General features: G+C 43.3%; 1 protein-coding gene across 2 annotated transcripts in view; it reads left to right on the top strand.

Annotated features, from left to right (window-relative positions):
• Positions 1–12,444, top strand: part of SLC2A11 (solute carrier family 2 member 11) — a 539,079-nt gene that overhangs the window by 381,204 nt on the left and 145,431 nt on the right. For both annotated transcript variants that reach the window (XM_069619918.1, XM_069619919.1), the window contains exon 4: positions 7,520–7,644. In XM_069619918.1, coding sequence (XP_069476019.1) covers positions 7,520–7,644 — 125 coding nt within the window. The remainder of the gene's footprint in view (positions 1–7,519; positions 7,645–12,444) is intronic.

Below are 12,444 nucleotides of genomic sequence, written 5' to 3'. Positions count from 1 at the left end.
ACCAGGGGAAATTGAAGAAAGGGCTGCTGGCGATCTTTCAACTATGAGTTCCGGGTCTTCAGTGGGCTGCTCTCCTTCATGGATGTCTTGGCTGCAACTATGATCAGATGTACGGCTGCAGGAGACCTCCTTTTATCCAGGATTCGGGCTGGAGTTACCCCTATCCTACTAACGGCAAGCATGTGTACCATTCAAACTGATAGGGTCTGTCCAATCCTGGAAGGCTGTGGCCACTGCATCTGCCCAGCAATAGAGACACCTGGACAAGATGTGGACTGGTTCCCTACAGACCCTGACCCAAACATCCAGCCACACACACATACTGCCACTTCCCTGTGAAAACTCGATCTTTAAGGGCTTATCATGTATGGAAAATCTGGCTACTGCAGGCCAGGAAGAAGATCAAAAGACAAGATGACCAAAGGACATCTCTATATGGCATTAAGCAGTAAAACGCAAAAGTACATGAAACTATAAAACGAAAAACACTGTACAAGTATCCGCTGCCACCATCCCATTTGGACACATCATGCAAATAATCACAAAGTAGCTAAAAACAAGGTTACAGGGACACATCGTGTCCCTGCCATACTTCACTGAAGGTGATGTGTGCAGGAAAAATAAACAAAGAACTTTACAATGGAGAACAATGTTCTCCAGAATTGGATCTTTCATGGATTCACATGCTTTGAATAATCCCCCCCGCCCACTGACAGGCTGGGAATCCTCTGGAAATTTAGTATTATAACTTCTAGTAAAGCATTTTAGACTAACTTTAGTATCCCATCATTGTCCTTTTGGGTGTATTCTGGCCCAGCCAATGGGACGTTGATTATCTAGATTCTCAGATTCTAACCGCAATTTTTTTTTTTTTTTTGGAAAATACTTCAAGAACCCTACTTTTCTTCAAGAATCATCATCTTTTCAACAGATAAGTGGGGTTTTGAAAGGGAGATGGAATTAAAAACATGTGGCATTAAAAATGTATATGAGGTGGTAGACATGCTGAATGCATATACTGCCATTACCCTAACTAGATGCAAGAACACTCTTAAAGATAGAAAGAGAAGATTTGCTTTATGGTTAAATGAGGGTAAATACCGCCCTTCAGAGGCTGAAACCTCTAGAAGTGTGGTGGATTACACGGCTGATAGACCTCATCCCCTAAAACGGCTAGGTCTGAGGAAAGACTGCCTTCCCTTTCTAAAAAGAAAAAGGAGGAAAAATGTGTTACATCACACCGTCCATCGGCGACATCCCCATCGGCAATACCGCTGCTGACAAAATCTCAGTCGATGACGGAAGAGACTATTGTAAATGTAAGGTGTCTATGATGGCTTCATCGATGTCGACGTTCAAAACCACTTCGGCAACCAGTGGTGTTAGGTCCTCGTCGATAGCATCGACGACGACCGCCTCGTGGATTGTGAAACCCATAGCTCTGTTGACTTCCAGTATGATCTCCTCAACGACAACATCGCTGGCGGCAAGACCCTCGTCAATGGCCACTTGCAAATTCTGAAACGTGGGGTGGAAAAGCTACTAATAAAACACACAATCAAAAAGGTTCCAAAACGTCAACAGAACAAGGGAACATTTTCGAGGTTCTTTGTGGTCAGAAAACCAGACAAATCATGGATAGCAATTCTATACCTAAGAAGTCTAAACAAAGATGCCAAAGAGCAAACATTCAAGATGGTTACCCTAACCAACGTTATAAAGGCGGTAAGGGAAGGAGACTTCCTGGCATCGTTGAACCTCAAAAATGCATATTTTCACATCCCCATTCAAAATATTACACAGTCAATTCTTAAGGTTGTTGTGGGAGCCATTATCAGTTCACGGTACTACTGTTCGGGCTACACTCAGGTCACAGGACATTCAACAAGTGCCTGGTCCAAGTAGCTACATCTCTAAGAAAGGAGGGGTCCCACGTATACCCCGGTTCTATGTGATGTTACCGAAAACATTTTTCAATGGATTTTTTATCGAAAATAATCCATTGAACAAAATCACCACTTTTTTTTATTTGGGAGGATCCCCCCAAGCCCGCAGTTTCCCTATGTTTTTAACCTCACCCTAAACACCTCCCCACCAAATTTAACCCCTTACACCGCCCGTCATATATATTTTTTAAAATGCTATGTTTTTTTGATGGATTTCTTTTCGGTCAAAAATCCAGTGAATTTTTTTTCTCCATAAAATCACTGCATATCATATACCCCTACCTCGACGACTGGTTGTTACGGGCACCTTACTATGCAGAAACAGAAAATTCCATACAACGTGTGTGGAGCATCCGCTCTGTAAGTGATTTCAATCCGGCACACACCCAAGTCAACGCCTAGCATGTAATGCACAACTGAAATCCTTATTTATTTTTGTCTAAAAGTTCTTTATTCTGAACGATATACCACTCATATCACGCCCCTCTCCTGGAACCCCCCTGGTCACACTGAACCAGGAATCAGGTTGGTTTTCAAAGTTAAAATATTTATTTATGTATTTACAATTCAATCACACTATGTTTTAATGGGTACACAATAATCACCAATGGGGTGATGTCACACAGAATAATCTCTTTAATGCACCAGGAGTAATAGTGAGCAAAACAATCCAGCACAGAAATAATACTTTTGTGTTTGTGTTCAGATCAGATGACACTGTGGTTAGAGGTTCTCCTGCACAGCCCTCAATCCCCAATAGACAATGTAAAGAGATAGGAGGAGAGAACAGGTTTTCAGGAATGGCAGAATTCAAACAGAATATCAATCCCACTTTCCCCCAGCAAACACAAGAGAAAAATGGAATTGACCGGCAAGCTGTCAGAATGGTTTTTAAAGTTATCTTAGAATGGATTGGGTAAAAACACTAATATGGTTTAAATTGCTGAAATTGTTATAATTCTTATGGGAGCCGCTTTGGATAGTTGCACACAAACACAAGCAATGATTTAATACCAAGAAACAATGTGAAAGCTTAAAATTTGAGTTGGAAGCAATCAAAAGCTGTTTTACATGTGTCAGAATTTCCCAAAAACAAAATTTGCGGCATCGCGATAACGGGAGAACCGTGTGGATTTGGAATGCGGTTTTAGATGCAATTTAAAGCTGTGGATGTTAGCTACAAGCAGAAGTTGAATGCGGGAATACACTTTTAAAATGACAAAAAGGTATTCTTGCACTAGAGGATGACTATGAATACAACGAATACCACACAGGAACACAGCCACTTGATCAGAATGACTGTCTGCAGTGGTCCCGCCTTCTTCAGATGAGAAAATATCACCGCAAATATAGTTTTAGCAAAACTTGCCAGGAGGAAGATAGGAATGATTAGATAGAGGGTTCAGACAATTCAAAAATGCTCCTAACAATATCAGTTTCTGAAAACAAGATAGGATGGGTTTAAGATAGGGATTAACTAAGGACAGTACATATGCTAGTGACACAGTTCTTTCTATAGATTCTCACTAGATATGTTTTTAAACTGAACCGTCAGGATTCTGGTCCGTCAAGATTCTGGTCAGGGAAGGGAATCTGGTTCTGGGACAGACAGCTGGGCACATCGGATTGGATCTGCAATCAGCAAGGCGCTCTGGTCACAGCACGGCACAGGACAGGACTGGATCTGTGATGGTTCTGGTCACAGCACAACACAGGACTGGATTGGATCTGCCCTTTTTGGTTCTGATGATAATTATTTCAGCAGGCAAGCAGTACAGCGCAGCCCAGCTGTATTTTGATGCTCCCCTTAGGTGGTGGGATTCTGGTTCTGGAATTTAAGGCCTAGCTGAAAATGGTTCAGCTATGCAATGGGCCTTTCTGCTTTGCCAAGTTTCTGGAGTCTGGAGAAAGGAAGATGTAGAGTTCCGCCGCAGGGTGCTCCGCCAGCAACAGGACAGTGAGTGAATCTGTCTGTGTTTTTCTGCCCTCTGCTGTCTCTATTTATGCTATGATAAAGGGTGTGTGTGTGCTGGTTTAGCCTAAGCTCGACTGAGCAAGGTGATTCGTCAGAGTCTCCTCTGCCTTGATAGGAGGAGAAAAACAGTGTGTCACCTTTATGGTGTGGGTTTATGAGGATTAGAATCCACCCCTAGCCTCTTGAACACAAAATCTACGTTTGACACAATACATATTTACATGTGTGCAACCTCTATAACAATCACATGTACAGATTACATATTTGGTGTAGCAGCTATTTCTCAAAACCCTGTCGCTGTGGGATCTTGTGTCTGTTTTTCACAAAAGTTTTTTCCCTTTTCATCAGGAACCCAATGTCCAATTTATCAGCAAATTTCTACAAGTGTGCGCGTATAATATGGGCATAAGTGTATAAAGTAACCCCAGGTTTTACTTTTCACTACATTGAATTTATAGCAGAAACTAATTGAGATGAAAAGGATATTGGAATAAATTGTAATTCATTTAATATTGTCTTTTTAGATCACGGGGCTCACCCTATCCATCATAGAGGCAACGTGCATTTGTTACTTGTCCTCTATCCTGAGGAAGGTTGGCTAAATGATTGGGGCAAGATATTCTACGCCCACAGTGAACTACAACCGAAACACGTGCCGACAGACATATCTCCTATAAATTATATAGAGACACATCTGTAAAACAAATGAGCCTGACTTCGAAATTGTGTTTTTATATTCTGTTATGGTGATAATAGACACCTATGTTAGGTATATTTGTTGGTATGAAGATGGTATGTATGAGTTATGAATTAAGTTTGAGTGGTGGGAAAAAGTATTGTGAGCTTTTTGCTTTGATCTACAAACAAATTGTTCATGATTAAATAATTAAATAAATATCATGTATTGTAGAAAATGTGACTTTACTTATATGGAATCCTGTCATCGTTCTTCAATTGGTCCAAGTTTTGTGTTTGATGTGTATTCACACCTGCAGGACAATAGAATTATACCAGGTACCCCTTTGTTATTATATCCCCATGACTATAACCATTAGCTAAATAGCTCCCTGCTCCTGGCAATTTCAAACTCTGCAAACAGATGTCTACTCTATTCAAAACATGTAAATCCATGAAAGATCCAATGCTGTAGAAGGAGTATGTTGCTTTCCTGTAACTCCTGTTCTCCAGCATTGGTATCGTTCATGGATTCAAATGTGCCTGCCAACCACCCCATAGTGAGTAAGGCTATAAGAAGATGGCCTCCTGGGTGGGCTAGATGATGGACATCCCATTGGTATTGTAGAGAAACCCCTCAACGCTCACACCAGAAAAAATACAAACGACTAGGGAAAAAGGCCCAGAACACCACTTGCAAGGAGAACAAAGTTTTATTTCCACAAAAATAGAAATGTGTCAGCAAAGCACTCGGATGCCACAGAATGTTCTGGCAAAATCAGTTTGAGCACCACTTTATGAAGGCACACAGCATCATCAGTGACAAAAATTACATAATGTGCAAATTCAAATGGCTGGTTGGAGCTACCCTATATATAGGCTACCATCCATAAGGGATGCCAGGCCATTTGGCCCAGCCCCTTCTGTCTGTCTTTTTCCATGGGGGCTCTTTGAGCATCATCAGAGATGAAGCTACACTTAAATGGTTATTAGGTGAAGAAAAACAATGCAGGCTCTATATCTAACCTGATTTGCACCTGGTACTGCAGACAAAGAGCTAAGAGGATACTTCAAGGCCATTGTATAGCACACACTAACTTGATTCCAGACACATCGGCACCTATCCAAAGCGCTCCACCATCATTTTAGCTATCTTATTTTACCCCTCCCGGCACCTCAGAGCACAAATCACGTGATCTATGGTGAAGGCAACTAGTCCCTGCTTTTTGATATTTCCTGATCGAATGGGGGTCTGACAGTTTTATGGTTGGTGGTCTGGGACTGACTGGTACCTTGGAATGCTTAGGGTCTAGGGACAGGGGTTCTTGGGTTCTATTACTTAGAGCTGGGACAGGGAAGGTTAGAGGCTCCTGCTCTCTTTCTCGTGGGATCGCTTTTCGCATAGAGCTCTCATACCCCTTGTGGCCTTAAAGGGCGCATTCTTTCTGGGATACGAAATGTTGGCAACATCAAACAATGAAGGGTCTATGAATCTCTGCAGCTCTGGCCTGGCTCACCAGTGCCCAAGCTACACCCTATTCCCGCATGCATGCACTTATTTCTATGTGTGTGGCACAGGCTTGCGACTCTGGCTGCAGCGCAAAGTTAGGCCTAAATTTCAATATGGCTGCTGCTATCTAAGATGGCGTTTGGTTCCCCATGTTTGCTACAACAAAAACATCCCCCATCCTCCCTGCACTATGACAACTCCATTCCCCCTGCCCTCTCCCTGAGACCCTACTGAACACTTCCAGGCCTCTGTCACATCCGAAAGCACTGGGGGGCCTGGGACGATCGTCCCTCCTTCCCAACAATACACCCAAAAGGACAATGATGGCCTACTAATGTGATCCTAAAAAGCTTTACTATAAGTTATAATACTAAGGTTTCCAAGGATACCCAGCCTGTCGGTGGGGGGATATTCAAAGCATGTGAATCCATGAAAGATACCAATGCTGGAGAACAGGAGTTACAGGTAAGTAACATACTCTTTCTCCTGCACTGAGAGCCACAGATACTGTTCAGTGCCACAATACAGATGTGCTTAGCAAGGTGAGCAGAACACACAGGTTTCACTTACCTCCAAAAGTCAGGAAAGGTTCAAAACAATAGCAACCAGAAGGGGCTCCTTGTTGTCATATGGAGAGAGAGCAGCAAAATGGAAAATCGGTCTTAGCATTTGTGAACTTGATATAATGATGCTTACATCTACATCTCTCCCGGGTCTTCTGAATCCAATGTTTCCTTTGTTCCTTTCAGGATCAAAGATTAAATAGGTGTGATGGCCTGGCATGTTCAATAATTCTCTGCTTATGGTTGCAAGCTCTCAGCTAAAGGAAAGGACCTTGTGAGGACTGATTATTGAAGGACAAGATCATGTTTTTCTGTGTTCAGGGGGTGCATTTTTAAGATATGTCTTGGGAAGTGTAGCCATATATTATTGGAGTTGAGCTGCTGAGAGATGAATAGAGAAAGATGAAGCATTATATTTGCCTGTAGTCTTTAATAGAATAAAGGCTTTGTTACATAAATCGATCGAAAATGTGCATTCTTTCGGCAACTTGGCTGTTTCTGGAATGTCTGTTAAGCCATTGAACTTACTTTAGTAGCAAAAAACTCAATAATATTGTTCTCTAAACCTTTTAATACACAATGACTGTAAATAAGTGTTTTTTTACTCAGAAAATATTGTGATCCGAATTTACCAAACCATAATTATGACATGGCACAAAATATACGTTGCTTTGCCACTTGTACCTATTTTCTGATGTGGTCACTATTTTCCACCACGTGTTCTTGTCTTTAGGGTGTCCACCTGATTTCATCATACATTGCTGTGATGCCCTCTCTAAAAGTGTAAAATTATGAAATGCTTAATAAACCCTGCGGTATCCTTATCTCTTTCCATCTTGTGTCTTTAAAGGAAGAATTCACTGCTGTTCAACAACGCTTTTGTGTTCCTCGCCGCAGCACTCTGTGGATTCAGCCGCAGTGCCAAATCTTTTGAGATGATCATACTAGGGAGGATCTTTGCTGGAATCAATTCTGGTGGGTACGCATCTGCTTTCTCTCTTGGTTTTTGTTGAGTTGTCATTGTCTGTACCCTGGTGCAGTGCAGGGGTAACACTGCACCTATTTATGGCATGATCTATTGGTTCCTTAAATATGCCATTATCATAATGCTTCAAAATGTAGCGGAGGAACAAGATGACAGTGAAAGAAAGAGACAATAGAAGAGAATCAAGAAGGTAAGGGGGTGTGATGAGCTCTAATCAGGACAACAGAGCGAGGACACAGTAAGACAGATCAGGGAGCGTGCGTATCCCCTTGTTCTTATAACATCTTTATGATTCCGTTCTTCTATATGCTGGAACAAGAGGGGATTTTCTTTGTAAACTAGCGGGTGGCACACAATGGGCCTCATTACGAGGTGGGCAGTAAGGGATTACCGGCACCTGTAAGGGCACCAGTGCTGGTAATCCCTTACTGCCCTACTACGAGTTCCCTTTGCGGGTCCTCCCTTAACACCTGGTTTTTCCAGGCATTAAGGACGGGACCCGCAAAGGGACTCTGGAGCTAATTGGAGCGTTATTAGCGCCTTCCCCATTCCCATTGAGCCCTATTGGGGCTCAAATGGGAATGGGGAAGGGCCCTGGTGAATGGGGAATTACCGGTCCCGCCAACCTTGGAATGGACCAGTAATTGCTCCATTCACCAGGGCGGAGTCGGTAGGGTTTTGGAGGCAGCCATGGAGCTCACAGCTCCATGGCTGCCTCCAACCTCGTAATGAGGCCCAATGTGTCATCTGTGTTATGTAGGAGTTATGAATCTGCTATGCATATGTTCAGTATTGCATTTACAACTTTCCATTGGGTATTAGAGTGTGATGTCACAAGGTTCCTGATTGTGGAATCCCCAGGAGAATGTTGTCGCTTGATATTCAACAGTTGGTGAAGCTGCAGTGCTGGTTGGGGGTCTTATACATTGATCTTCAATATAGACAATAAACTACTGAACAGACATATCTGGCGTGGTCACTGACTTAACATTGGCGACGAGGATGGGATGTGAGCAGTAAGGAGTACTCACTCGAGTCTTGAGACCCCCAACCCCAACGTCTGGCAAGGAGGGGCCGTCGCCTTGCCGGCATCACTACTGGACGCTGCGCCGAATCGACTTTCCTCTGGGAGGTGGAGGTTTGCCCAGCAGTGTCTGGAGTCGGATGGAAAAAGGGGATGGCAGCCCATTCGCTGTCCCGTGTTCGGCAGCTCAGCAACTCTGCTGCTTCTGCTTCAAGATATCACAACGCAGGTGCTTATCTTCATCATGCTGCACCCTATACTATCCCCAAGGGAATGGCATGATAGAGAGGGTAAATCGGTGTATAATGGAGGGAATCAGAGGGGCGAGTGCATGTGGTTTTGACAGAAAGGTTGCAGTTAAAGGACGTCTGTATGCTTTGCGAATGGCACCTGGTGTTGAAACGGGAGCAAGTCCCTTTGAGCTGATGAGAGGACGGAAGGGAAACACGTTGTTATCACCTGCGTGGCTGGGTAGGGCGAGAGAAACTGATAAGGTAGTGGATGAGGTGAAGGTAAGGCTGGAAGCACGAAAAGAAAAATGGGTTAGGAAAACCAATGAGAAGTTTCCTAGGAAGATGACGGTTGTTGAAGTGGGTGATTTGATCAGAATAAGAAGAGCTGTTGTTCCTAAGAAGGGTGATCCACTGTATTCTGATCCTGTCAGGGTTGCCCAAGTGCTCAAGGGAGCTGTGAGATTAGAAAGTGGTCAAATATGGAACTTGTCAAGAGTTGCTAAAATAAGGAAGTGAAGCGGAACTCTACTTTTAGTGTCTTGTTGTTTCTTCATATATCCAGTTTAGTATTAATTTACATTTTATTTATCTGTTGTTGCCAAATGTTTTCTGCCCTTGTTATCCTTATTATTTGGGTAGTTTCTTTTTTATAGAGCAATCAAATGTTAATATCATTTGTTTTAGAAAAGGGAGGGGGGGTGTTATGTAGGAGTTATGAATCTGCTATGCATATGTTCAGTATTACTTTTACAACCTTCCATTGGGTATTAGAGTGTGATTTCACAAGGTTCCAGAATGTGGAAACCCCAGGAGAATGTTGTCGCTTGATATTCAACAGTTGGTGAAGCTGCAGTGCTGGTTGGGGGTCTTATACCTTGATCTTCAATATAGACAATAAACTACTGAACAGACATATCTACATGGTCACTGACTCAACAATCCCCATACAGGTTCATACAAAGGAGACGAACATTAACATCAACAAGGTTTATCAAGCCATTCAAACTTGGATGGTTGTGAATGGCATGGCTTTGAACAGTTCATAAACAGAGCTTATGTTAGACAGGACTAATTCAAGATTGGCTAAACTTAATTCAGCATACAAAGACTTTAGTCTAGAGAATTGCACGATCGAGGTAATGGTGAAAGTGAAGATGCTGGGCGTCTACTTGGACAAGAATTTGTCCATGAAGGCCCAGGTAATAGATTAGTTTCATCATTGTCATATTTCATCAAACTTCTTAGGTACCTGTGCCCATTCATCTTTGAGAAGAACGCAGAGATTTTTGCCAGAGCCATCATTGGCTCTAAATTGGATTATGGCTATTGCCTTTTCGTGGGCATTGCACAAAAGGACCTCCATCGGCTTCAGGTGATTCAGAACGGGGCAGTGAGAGAGGTGAAAGAACCCGGGCGTAGGGATCAAGTATCGGATGCCAGAAGAAGCCTACACTGGTTTTCAGTGCAGGCACGAGAACGCTTCAGGCTGATTCTTTTGACTCATAAGTGCCTCAAAGGTCAAATGCCTCTATATTTAATGGAAGTAATCAAAAAGAAACAACATATTTGATCACTCTGATCAAATAATTTGAATGTCCTGATCATTCCTCGTTGTAAACTGGCCAAAACCCAAAATGGAGAATTTAACACCACAGCCCCAGCAGAGAGGAACACCTTGCCCCCTGATATTAGAAGCATTGATTCTACTGATGTTTTTAAGAAATCATTGAAGACACTATTATTCTACTAGTTTTGCTGGCCACTCTTCTAGAACCTACCCATGTTACTATCTAGTCGCACAGGTTAAAATTAGATTATGTTCTGTGTTGAGTAGGTTTTTTCTGTCTGCGCCCTTAAGCCCTTGGGTACCAGGATGTGCATTACAAATCTATAAACATAAACATTTATTGTATGGCAGCCCCAGAGCCACTCCTCATTTTACCCGCTCCTTTTGCTCCCCCCAACTATCCCTGAATCCTTGCGTGCCTGCCAGCCCCAAACATTCCAGACATCCCCTCATTAATACATTTATAATGGGATTTCCTCCCCACACTAAGGCCCTCATTACAAGTCAGGCGATAAGGGTTAACGGCGCCATGGGCGCCGTTAACCCTTAACGCCTGATTCACACTTTAATGCCTGCTTTTTGCAGGTGTTAAAGTCCAAGGCGCTAAGCGACCTTGGTGCTAATTACGGCACCGTAATTTACGGTGCCGTAATTAGCGCCTTCCCCATCCCCATTATGCCCTATGGGTCAAAAATGGCAATGGGGAAGGGCAAATGGGGAATTACTGCCCCACTCACCTTGGAATGGGGCGGTAGTTCCGCCATCCACCATGGCGGAATCCGGCATGGACCATGGCGCTGATAGCACCATGGTCCACCGCCTGACTTGTAATGAGGGCCTAAAAGTGTCAGGGTGAGACCAAGATATGAACATCACTACAGAAGATAAATGAACAAATACAGAAATAGACCATAAATGTAACTATAGAAGAGAAATTAAGAAATACAAAATTTTGAACATAAATTCAAATATATACATTGTAGTGTCAAACCAAGTGTACCTTGTATTTATAGATATGTAAGCACTTGATAGAAACACACATGCAGGCTGTGGTGTCCCGTCAGCGACCAACCACATAATCATGATCAGAACTTCAAGGTGGGATAGGGTGAGTGGGCTTCATTATAGAGCCCGAGCAAATATCGCGGATGTCTCCTCATCCCGCGTCCTAATTTCTAAATACAGAAGCATCCGTTGCTGCTGCAATATCCACCTGTAGCCCTTTCAAAAGAAACGTGGATTTTCTACTTTATTTTGCAAAATCGAGTGCAGCCGCCATTGTGCACCACGAGGACCCTGCACACTTCATGATGGCCGCCCAGGCCTCCTGCACCCTACCCAGCCAGTGCCTCGGTCTCAGGAGCATTATGATTGGCTGCCAGTTCTAACAACTAGCCAATCATCCTCGCCGGCTGGCGAGCGCCGGCCCACGAAGGAAGGCACAGGAAGAAAGGCACCTGACCGAGCGTGCCGCGCTGTGGGCTGCTCAGGTCTAAGCTCCCCTGGTGTGCCTTGCCTCTTCCCTCTCCAGGACCGTTGCTACCACAGTGAGACATTCCATAAACAACCCCAAATGCTATTCAACACGGTATGATACTACAAGTCCTTTTCATTCATATCGACTCACCCCATATCAACCAAGCATAGCGTACTACTCCCACTGCCCTATCTTGTCTGTACCCCATATGTGATCCGCTCTAGGCACAGATGTGTGTACTTACTTGTGAACATGCACTTTCACGCTCCAAACGCTATAGTGTGACGTTTAGCAGCTTATACTACATTTAAACACAGCACTGCCATGTCTCCTTCAATGTCATTGATATATCATGCATTCGATTTCTACACAGCAGTACATAATATGCCTGTAAGGTCCTTAGCAAGCACTGCTACTGCAGCTGTCTCAAGCACAGTCGCTTTTAACCTGCTTTAATGTGCTTAGTCAGTACTACTTTTGCCTTGTCCA

The sequence above is a fragment of the Ambystoma mexicanum genome, chromosome 10 (assembly GCF_040938575.1).
Source record: "Ambystoma mexicanum isolate Mex_15411 chromosome 10, UKY_AmexF1_1, whole genome shotgun sequence".
NCBI lineage: Eukaryota > Metazoa > Chordata > Amphibia > Caudata > Ambystomatidae > Ambystoma > Ambystoma mexicanum.
Note: the sequence above shows the minus strand (reverse complement) of the source record. Positions and strands in the feature narration are given on the sequence as shown.